Source organism: Cajanus cajan, chromosome 7, assembly GCF_000230855.2.
Source record: "Cajanus cajan strain Asha chromosome 7, NIPB_CcT2T_4, whole genome shotgun sequence".
Lineage (NCBI taxonomy): Eukaryota > Viridiplantae > Streptophyta > Magnoliopsida > Fabales > Fabaceae > Cajanus > Cajanus cajan.
Genome location: NC_138523.1, coordinates 44,878,968 through 44,890,415, shown reverse-complemented (window position 1 = coordinate 44,890,415; position 11,448 = coordinate 44,878,968). Strand labels below are relative to the sequence as shown.

The window sequence follows — 11,448 nt, the reverse complement described above, 5'->3', positions numbered from 1 at the left end:
GACCTGCAATAATACAAAAAAGAAAATGAGATTAATTAAAATAATGATTAAGTATTTGTGTCAATGTAAGAGTTATCAATAACTAATCTACTAAGAAGGGTCCAATCGAGTGGCATGAAATTGCATCCACTCCTCATCAGTGATCTGGTACTTTAGACATGGAGTCTCATTTTGTCGCTCTCCAAATACATACTCCCGTGTCAAGAAAGTCTTGAAGTCTCTCCACCTGGTGGCAAGGGCAGATAACATCTTCCTCCTTATGACCTCAGTGTTGGGAATGTCAAAATTTTGCTATGAAAATAACAACAAATAATAAATAATGTATTTAAGTTATATAATATTGAAGGGATGTGAAAGTATATACCTGAATATCCTGCCACATGAGGTTCTTGTCAACCTCCTGAAAGTCATCCCATGATGGAATGATGATAGAAACATGTCGTCAACTAGGACTCCCAAATAGCTCTTAAACTTGGCAGCATTTGGGCCTGACGCCTTGCCAGAACGAGGATCCACCTCAACCGGTGTCCTCTCCTTGCCAATGCGTCCAGCTGTGAACCCAAACAATCTGGTGACAGATTTACCTTCCCTCCTTCCACTGCCAGACCCCGAATCCTTCATAATCCTGAAAAAATTAAACTCTCATTATTAAAACAACGAATTAACTGAATAGACAAATAAAGTAAAAAAGATAATAACAATATAGCAAACCAAGTAATAAAAAAACAAATAATACACAAACAGAAACCTATTGACTCAGTTATTCATAATTTTTCTAACCTAAACTACAATACTAAAAAATCGATAATAATTTCGGATAAAATCGATAAATATTTCTACTAATACGATGGTAAACTAAAGGTCAATGCCTAAAAGGTCCTTCTTTAATGCATCTGGAACGGGCCGTTCCGAAACCAGAACGGGCCGTTCTAGATAAACAATTAACTCAAAATTATAGGAACTGGAACGGGCCGTTCTGAAATTGTTTATCTGGAACGGCCCGTTCTGGTTTCGGAACGGCCCGTTCCAGATTAACAATTAACAAATAAAAAATTTAACAAGAACGACCCATTCTGGTTGCAGAACGGGTCGTTCCAGATGAACATCTAACATAAAATTTAAAAAATAATTGCGTACAAGAAACTTACCTCAAAGGTTGAATGTGCAGCTCTTAGAGACTCAGAGAAACGTCCAATGTGCAAGCAAAACGAACGAGAGAACGAGAAAATGAGAGAAATTAGAAAGTTTTTGCAAACAAGGCGCGCGCGAGAAGAGAGTGAAACGTTGGCATATAATCACTAATTTACGTCGGACATGGGGGGTCCGACGTAAATTATACAACCTACGTCGGCTACATACACTGTCCGACGTAGATTGTATAATTTACGTCAGACCCCCATGTCCGACGTAAATTATTCACTCTTTATTTACGAAACTGTCACCGCATTTTATTAACGTCGTATATATGTGTCTCCGACGTAAATTAGGTGATGTAGTAGCGCCTTTTTCCACTAATGATATATTGTACCTATAATAACACTTTTTATATGTTATTATATGTAACATTTTTTGAAGTGGAGTGGACTCGGAGCACCAGAAGAAAAAATTGAAGACAGTAGAAGATGACTTGAGTTTTTTTTCTTTAAACATTATCATATCTGTAAATTATATTCAGGTTGAACAAAAAAAAATAATTACTATTTCAAAAGAAAGAATGAGATGCATCATTGATACATGTGACATACACTCACTGACAAATAACATGAAGGGCATCAGAACCCTCTATTTAAAAGGGATTCCAAAAGAATTTTCTTTTTATTATATACAAATTCTTTATATTAATAATTAAAATATATTTTTTAATCTCTATATAGTTTCATGACTTACTTTATCTTTTAGTTTATATAATTTAAATTTAATAGATTTTTCTTAGTCTTTATATATATATTTGTTTATTTTAATTATTTTTAGTCTTTATAATTTAAAATATTTTTTTTAAATTTTTATATATATTTGCAATTTTTAACCTTTTTAGTCTATATAGTCAATTTTTTTTATAATATATTAACGTGACAAAAGTTTAATTCAATTTTATGTATTTAATGCTGAAATTATTTTGTTAGAATTACTTTAAATTAAGTTTTTCAATATAATTATAAGAATTAAAAAATTTATATTAAATTATAAAAATTAATTAAAGGAAAAGTAAGTGAAACTATAAAAACTAAAAAATAGAGAATACTTTAAGAATGTAAAATGATACATAGACAATACTATTTTGACTTGTAGGTATTTGTGGTGAAATGGTTTGGAGAGCATTGGATGAAGGGTGTAATTAGTTGATCCGAACAGGCTATTGTTGGTAGAATGGATGCGAACGTTTAAAAGAGATAAAAGAAAAAGAAAGGTACATAAGAGGCGCAGAATTAGCAATCGAAATAAAAGGAATCAAAAGCATCGATCGGAATCGCAGAGAGAGAAAGAAAGAGAAAGGGTTTGGTTTGGGCGTTGAGGGTGGTGGGAGAGCAAGAGCTAGGTAAACACAAACACCTTTCATCCCTTCCATTATCACAATTCACAGCAAAACAATGTCTATGCTAGCTGCCCCCTTCCAGCTTCTAGAAGTAAACGTCATATCCGCGCAAGACCTCGCACCCGTTTCCAAATCCATCAAACCCTACGCGGTCGCATGGCTTGACCCGGAGCGCAAACTCACCACGCAAATCGACCCCGACGGCCACAACAACCCCTCCTGGAACGAGAAATTCGTCTTCCGCGTCGACGACGACTTCCTCACCGCCCAAGACTCCACCATCATGATCGAAATCTACGCCTCCGCCTGGCTCCGCGACGTCCTCCTCGGCACCGTCGGCGTCCTCGTCACCAGCCTCCTCCCACGCTCCACCAACCGCAAATCCAAAATCCGCTTCGTCGCCTTGCAGGTCCGCCGCCCCTCCGGCCGGCCCCAGGGGATCCTGAACATCGGCGTGAACCTCGTGGACGCCACCATGCGCAGCATGCCCATGTACTCGGAGCTGAGCGCCTCCACCGTCGGCGACTGGGAGTCCTCCTCCGACCCTAAGAAACACAACCTCCCCCTCCCCCCCAGCCACGAACACACCGATTACAAGCTCTTAACGCTGCAACGCTCCGCCAGCGAGAAAAACGACTCCACCATCAACGACTACACCTACAACAGTAACAACTATCTCCGACAGGACGACGCAGCTGACTACTCTGGAGGCTCTGAGCTTGGCTTGCCGCTAACCAAAAAAGGAGCCATCATGAACTTGAACGGCTCCCTCTGCTCCGATGTGGGGCCCTCGCCCTCGGTGGTGGCGGCGGCCATCGCCAAGGGGCTTTACCCGCTGCCCTTGATGGCGCCGCGGAAGACGGGGGCGTTGGTGTTTGATGGGTTGCCGGAGAGGGAGGAGGGGCTGAACCGGAGGATTGACAGGTGGCAGGCGAATGAGATGCCGGCGGTGTACGACCACCTCGGGAACGGTGGAAAGAATGTGAGGCATAACGTTCCGGTGAGGGGTAAGAGTATGAACCATAAGCGCGGTGGTAGTCGTGGAAGTAGCGGTGGAGGGTTGTTCTCGTGTTTTGGAACTGCGATGGGGTGTGAGTTTACGATTACTTGTGGTGGGGGTCACCGGAAGAAGAGGTACGAGCCTAGTAGCAAGGCTCATCTCACTGCTGCCTCTGAACTCACCTATGATGAATCCTATCTTTGACTTTGAGATGCATAATTTATTAATAATATTATAAATAATAATAATAAAAAAACATGCATGCATGCATGGGATGGGCATTGAGAAGTGACAGTCAACGTCGGGGGAATTTGATTGATTTGAGATGCTGTGAATTGGAATGGGCATTCATAGTTTGGACTTAGATGTAGGAATTTTCCTTATTTTGGAGAATGTCTCGGGATTTTCTTTCTTTCTTGACTGTAATGAAGAGATGATGTATGTTCACATGATTTAATGAAGACTTACACCATACGGGGTTGCATGCTTTAATTTATTCGTTACCACCTGCCATTTAAGAGAATAGGAATCATATTTGAACACACATATTTCAATCACACCTCACATTTCTTTTTCTTTCTTCCTATCATAACGAAAATCTATTAATTAATCTATTTCCTTCCTTCCATGCTAAAAAAAAAGTTAATAAATACATTATTTTTTTTATATAATCAATATTTTTTATTAAAAAAAATAATGTAACACAATAACTATTTTTCAAAAAAATTATGAGTATAGATAAAAAAAAAGGTTTAATATTATATTAAAAAATTAGCGTAAAACTTATTTTAGGACTTTTTTTTCTTAATAAATACTTATTATAAGACGGGTCTCCAATTTTCTTCTCTTTTTAGGTGTAATCTAGCATTTAGGGTATGAAAAAAAAATCACTTTGGAGAAACATTCCCAAATGAAGTCCACCCACAAAATATAGTCAACTGTTTATGTTCTTACCGGAAATCTGCTGTAGAGCTGATCTGCCGGGTAAGATCAGCGAGCCTCCTTCACTGGTACGCTGGTGCTCCAAGATGGGGGTGGTACATGCCAAAGAGACTCCGATGCTAAAGTTAGTGTTTGTGGGAGTATGTCGTATAAATAATGCACATACCTTTGTGTGAATTAGGGTTGTCTTGGGCCTTGGGCATGAGATAAGACATGATATGATAAGATATCATATGATATGATATGATATGATATGATATAATTGGAGGGCGGTTCTGATCTGGGACGAGATCCCCGAGTTCGGGAATGATCTGCCCAAATACCGGGCCCCAAATACCGGGCTGACGTCGCTCAGCGTGTGCCCGGGGTGGCTTTGTATCGCTAATCCGGGCTCGGAGCCCGGGTGCGAAGTACGGTCAGTACACTAGCCCCCCGAGCTCTGAAGGCCGCCGTTGGTCGAGGAGTTAAGACCGAGCTCGTCAAGGAGGACGACGTGGAGGATAGCTCCTGCGAGAATGCCTCTACGTAGGCCAATTTTGTTATAACCTAGTTTAATTTTCCCTTTGCTTTGATTTTCTGTTTTGAATTCAAGCGTTGAACTCTGGGAACTTTGTTTGTATATGCATATTTTTCTTCTGTCTTTATGTGTTTGCGTTTGGTTTTTGCTTTGCACACATTTTGAGACACGATGTCTGTTGTACACTCTCATTTTTGGTGAAAGCTCACGCTGAGATCCGAATTCAGCCTTAATTTTAAGTAGTTTCTCGTGAAGGTTCGAACTCGATTTCAATCGAACCAGGATTCGAATTCGATCTTAGATCTAAGTAATTTTTGTGAAGGTTCAAACTTGACCGTAATAAGCCGAGGTTCGAACCTGACCTTAGATTTTCGTGAAGGTTCAAGCTTGATCTTAAGTAGTAGTGCCGAGGTTCAGATTTGACCTCGATCATTCCGAGGTTCGGGCTCGACCTCAAGTTCGCGTGTTTAAGGTTCGTATTCAACCTTAAACAAATACGTTAAGGTTCGTATTCGACCTCGAATAAACGTGTTAAGGTTCGTAGTCAACCTCGAATAATCGTGTTAAGGTTCGTGTTTGACCTTAATCGTACTATAGTTCGGATTCAACCTCAATCATACCGAGGTTCGAATTTGACCTCGGATTTTTCATTAAGTAACTTTGCGAATGTTCGGACTCAGCCTTTGTCATACCGAGGTTCGAATTCATCCTTGGATTTTTCTGTTAGATAATTTTTGTGAAGGTTCGGACTCAACCTTAATCATGCTGAGGTTCGAACTCGACCTCAGATTAGCATACTAAGGTTCGTACTCGCCCTCGAATAAACATGTCGAGGTTCGTACTCGACCTTAAATAGACGTGTTAAGGTTCGTATTCGACCTCAAATGAATGTGTTAAGGTTCGTATTCGACCTTAAATGGGCGTGTTAGGGTTCGTACTCGACCTTAAATTTTGAGTAAAACGATTTAATTAAGGTTCGAACTCGACCTTAGGCGAGGGCATCGAGGTTCGTATTCGACCTCGGATTTGGTTTGTACTCGACCTCAGATTTGGTTGAAACGATTTTATTAAGGTTCGGACTCGACCTTAAATAAGGATGTTGAGCTCCGTATTTGACCTCGACCTTTAACGAGGTTCGGGTTTGAATTCTGCTGAACGAACTTAAGGTTCGTACTCGACTTTAAATAAGGGTGCTGAGGTCCGTGTTTGACCTCAACCTTGGACGAGGTTCGGGCTAGTATTCGACCTTGAGATAGGGTTAGGTAATCCTTCACAAGTTCCTTCTCGACCTCGGATGAGAATGTTTAGGGTTCGTATTCGAACCTCAAATAAACGCGTTAAGGTTTGAACTCGATCCTCAAGTGAGCCTGTTGAGGTTCATACTCGACCTCAGAATTTTAACGAGGTTCGTACTCGACCTCAAATTTTGAGTAAAATGATTTAATATTAGGGTTTTTACTGTCTACCGGCACATTGGCATTGTTAAGGTTTTACCTTGTGATTGCGGTGCGGTGACAAAATTATATTTTTATTCGTTTGATGACGTCGCATCTTTGGGCCGATGTGGTATTTCGATATCCATGTTTCATGGCCGAGCTGAGGAACTCGACAATAATGAGTTTGTTGCTTGGTCAGGCTAGTAAACCTTTGACCGGGTCAATAGATTGGTGAGGGACAAGTTGGCAACTCTGCTGGCCAGTACACTTGCCCCCCAGCACCGAGTGATGTAAGAGCAAAGGGGCTTTTGAGGAGCTCCCAAATTTGATGTTTGAATGTTCTAATTCGATCTTGTTAAGTAGATGTGATTTTTAAGGGTCGAGCTCGACCTTGGCATATCAAGGTTCGAACTCGATCTTGGTTAATAAAATGTGATCTCAAGGTTCGGACTCGACCTTGGCATATCAAGGTTCGGACTCGACCTTGGTATATCAAGGTTCGAACTCGACCTTGGTTGATAAAATGTGATCTCGAGGTTCGGACTCGACCTCGGCATAACAAGGTTCGAACTCGACCTTGGTTAAGAAAATGTGATCTCAAGGTTCGGACTCCACCTTGGCATGTCAAGGTTCGAACTCGACCTTGGTTGATAAAATGTGATCTCGAGGTTCGGACTCGACCTCGGCATAACAAGGTTCGAACTCGACCTTGGTTAAGAAAATGTGATCTCAAGGTTCGGACTCGACCTTGGCATGTCAAGGTTCGAACTCGACCTTGGTTGATAAAATGTGATCTCGAGGTTCGGACTCGACCTCGGCATAACAAGGTTCGAACTCGACCTTGGTTAAGAGAATGTGATCTCGAGGTTTGGATTCGATCTCGGATGAGAGTATTGAGGTTCGTATTCGACCTCAAACCAAAGTTGGATGAACTTTTAACGAGGTTTGAATTCAACCTCGGATGAGAGTATTGAGGTTCGTATTCGACCTCAAACTAAAGTTGGATGAACTTTTAACGAGGTTCGGATTCGACCTCGGATGAGAGTATTGAGGTTCGTATCCGACCTCAACTTCGAGTGAAACGATTGAACTAAGGTTCGAATTCGACCTTGGGTGAGAGTATCGAGGTTCGTATTCGACCTCAAACTGAAGTTGGATGAACTTTTAACGAGGTTCGGATTTGACCTCGGATGAGAGTATTGAGGTTCGTATCCGACCTCAACTTCGAGTGAAACGATTGAACTAAGGTTCGAATTCGACCTTAGGTGAGAGTATCGAGGTTCGTATTCAACCTCAACTTTGAGTGGAACGATTGAACTAAGGTTCGAATTCAACCTTGGGTGAGAGTTTCGAGGTTCGTATTCGACCTCAAACTGAAGTTGGATGAACTTTTAACGAGGTTTGGATTCGACCTCGGGTGAGATACTGAGGTGGAGCCCCCAAGTTGCTGAGCAGGTCGCTCCAGCTACTGATGTGAGTGGTGTGGCCTGTGGCTTTTTATATTTGATGTCTGGTTTCTCTGTTTGGTCTTTGTCTGAACTTTAACGAGGTTCGGATTCGACCTCGGATTAGAGTATTGAGGTTCGTATTCGACCTCAAACTAATGTTAGATGAATTTTAACGAGGTTCGGATTCGACCTCGGATGAGAGTATTGAGGTTCATATTCGACCTCAAACTAAAGATGGCTGAACTTTAAACGAGGTTCGGATTCGACCTCGGATGAGAGTATTGAGGTTCGAATCCGACCTCAACTTCGAGTGAAACGATTGAACTAAGGTTCGAATTCGACCTTAGGTGAGAGTATCGAGGTTCGTATTCGACCTCAACTTTGAGTGAAATGATTGAACTAAGGTTCGAATTCGACCTTGGGTGAGAGTATCGAGGTTCGTATTCGACCTCAAACCGAGTGAAACGATTGAACTAAGGTTCGAATTCGACCTTAGGTGAAAGTATCGAGGTTCGTATCCGACCTCAAATTCGAATGGAACGTTTGAACTAAGGTTCGAACTCGACCTTGGAATTTTAACGAGGTTCATTCCCGACCTCGGGTAAGAATATTTAGGGTTCGTGCTCGACCTTATAATTTCAACGAGGTTCGGACTCGACCTCGGATAAGAGTATTTAAGGTTCGTGCTCGACCTTACAATTTCAACGAGGTTCGAACTTGACCTCGGATTATGGGTTAGACGGTTTGGCGAAGTGATGAGCGAAGCGGTTTGATTAAGGTTCGAAGTCGATCTTGTGGGGATGTCAAAGTTCACATTCGACCTCGAATTTGTGATAAACTGGCTAATGAAGGTTCGAATTCGACCTTTAAGTGAGAATGTTGAGGTTCGTACCCGACCTCAAATTGAGATGGACGAAGGTTCAGACTTGACCTTAGGTGAGAATATTGAGGTTCGTACTCGACCTCGGATTTATGTGTTTGAGGTTCGGATTCGACCTTTAAGTGAAAATATTGAGGTTATGAAGGTTCGAATTCGACCTTTGAGTAAGAGTACCGGGGTTCGTGCTCGACCTCGGGTTTACGTGAATGATTTGATTAAGATTCGTATTCGACCTTTAAGGACAGTATCGGGGTTCGTGCTCGACCTCGGGTTTACATGAATGATTTGATTAAGATTCGTATTCGACCTTTAACGAGAGTACCGGGGTTCGTACCCGACCTAGGGGTTTATGTGAATGATTTGATTAAGGTTCGAATTCGACCTTTGAGTAAGAGTACCGGGGTTCGTGCTCGACCTCGGGTTTACGTGTTTAAGGTTCGTACTCGACCTCATAATTTTAACGAGGTTCGTTTTCGACCTCGGGTAGGAATGTTTAAGGTTCGTACTCGACCTAAGAATTTTAACGAGGTTCGTTCTCGACCTCGCGTAAGAATGTTTAAGGTTCGTACTCGACCTCAGAATTTTAACGAGGTTCGTTCTCGACCTCGGGTAAGAATGTTTAAGGTTCGTACTCGACCTCAGAATTTTAACGAGGTTCGTTCTTGACCTCAAGTAAGAATGTTTAAGGTTCGTACTCGACCTCAGAATTTTAACGAGGTTCGTTCTCGACCTCGGGTAAGAGTGTTTAAGGTTCGTACTCGACCTCATAATTTTAAGGAGGTTCGTTCTCGACCTCGGGTAAGAATGTTTAAGGTTCGTACTCGACCTCAGAATTTTAACGAGGTTCGTTCTTGACCTCAAGTAAGAATGTTTAAGGTTCGTACTCGACCTCAGAATTTTAACGAGGTTCGTTCTCGACCTCGGGTAAGAATGTTTGAGGTTCGTACTCGACCTCAGAATTTTAACGAGGTTCGTTCTCGACCTCGGGTAAGAGTGTTTAAGGTTCGTACTCGACCTCAGAATTTTAAGGAGGTTCGTTCTCGACCTCGGGTAAGAATGTTTAAGGTTCGTACTCGACCTCAGAATTTTAACGAGGTTCGTTCTCGACCTCGGGTAAGAGTGTTTAAGGTTCGTACTCGACCTCATAATTTTAACGAGGTTCGTTCTCGACCTTGGGTAAGAATGTTTAAGGTTCGTACTCGACCTCAGAATTTTAAATGTTTAAATGTTTGTGGCCTGACCTTGGTCTTACTTTCCTTGTGGTTTTCCGCGATCCTGGTCACGGAAGGCGGAGTGTTCTCCCATCTGGATGTATCCAGCAGCACGGGCGTGTAGCTCGTCCATGTCGCGAGGAGCTTCGCGACATAGGTTGTCGACAATCGGTCCGGGCTTGAGTGCCATAAGCATGGCGTGTAGGGCGACCTCGGGATTTAAATTTTGAATTTTCACCAAGATGCTGACAAAGCGTTGCATGAACGTCCGTAGTGGTTCGTCATCGCTCTGTCTGAGGCTGGCCAGAGCAGCTGACGTTATGTGATAAGGCCGACTTGTCGCATACTGCGCTGTGAACCGTCTAACCAGGGTGCCGAAGCTGTCAATTGACTCGGCGGGTAGCTGGGTATACCAGTTGAGTGCAACCCCCTTGAGCGAGGTTGGGAAAACCCTGCACAGTATAGCATCCTCATTAGTATAGAGGTTTACCTGGGTGGTGTATAGATTGATATGCTCGTCCGAGTCGGTTGTGTCGTCGTAGCGGTCGAGGTGGAAAGGCTTCCGCCCAAAGGGGAGAGGTGTCTCCATGATACCGTCCACGAAAGGATGGCGGCGGAAGGTCTTCTGATTCCCCGTGCCGTGGGCAGGGGCGTTGCTGACGTCGTGCGTCGACCTGTTCGTCGGCGCGTGAGACCGATGTGTGGGAGGCTTGGGAGTCGGTGCCCTAGCCGGTGTTGGCGATTGTGAAACCGAGTGCCCTTCGTCTTTATTCAGGTTACTCTGCGGAGGGGGTTGATCTGAGGGACGCCGAGGGAGTTGGGTGTGAATGCGCTCGTTCTCGGCGCGTAGTGCCGCTAGGTCGGCTTCATTAGCGGTGCGCGTTGCTGCTAGATCAGTTTCGTGCTTGGCTCGCATGCTTTGTAGGTCGGCGGCGTGTTGTTTTCGCATCTATTCGACCTGGTCGATCAGCCTCCTCAATGTTGTTGCATCACTATCCATGGTAGTTGAGCGATCTAGGTCGTCTGTTGCGCGTTTGTTATGGCTTCTAGTGAAAACCATAAGAATGGCCGATAAGAGATGGTCTTGATCGGCCCCACGGTGGGCGCCAAATGTTCTTACCAGAAATCTGCTGTAGAGCTGATCCGCCGGGTAAGATCGGCGAGCCTCCTTCACTAGTACGCTGGTGCTCCAAGATGGGGGTGATACCTGTCAAAGAGACTCCGATGCTAAAGTTAGTGTTTGTGGGAGTATGAGTCTCGTATAAATAATGCACATACCTTTGTGTGAATTAGGGTTGTCTTGGGCCTTGGGCATGAGATAAGACATGATATGATAAGATATGATATGATATGATATGATATGATATGATATGATATGATATGATATGATATGATATGATATGATATGATATGATATGATATGATATGATATGATATGATATGATATGATATGATATGATATGATATGATATGATATGATA

General features: G+C 42.8%; 1 protein-coding gene across 1 annotated transcript; it reads left to right on the top strand.

Annotated features, from left to right (window-relative positions):
- The first annotated feature begins 2,406 nt into the window (after window positions 1-2,406).
- Window positions 2,407-4,025, top strand: LOC109795416 (Calcium-dependent lipid-binding (CaLB domain) family protein). The gene has a single exon (XM_020354918.3). The coding sequence runs from the start codon at window positions 2,589-2,591 to the stop codon at window positions 3,735-3,737; it is 1,149 nt and encodes a 382-aa protein (XP_020210507.1). The 5' UTR covers window positions 2,407-2,588; the 3' UTR covers window positions 3,738-4,025.
- The last annotated feature ends 7,423 nt before the right edge of the window (window positions 4,026-11,448 follow it).

What these genes read in the sequence shown, in the direction of transcription:
- LOC109795416 (XM_020354918.3), top strand. Translation starts at nt 2,589, where the DNA reads ATGTCTATGCTAGCTGCCCCCTTCCAGCTTCTAGAAGTAAACGTCATA.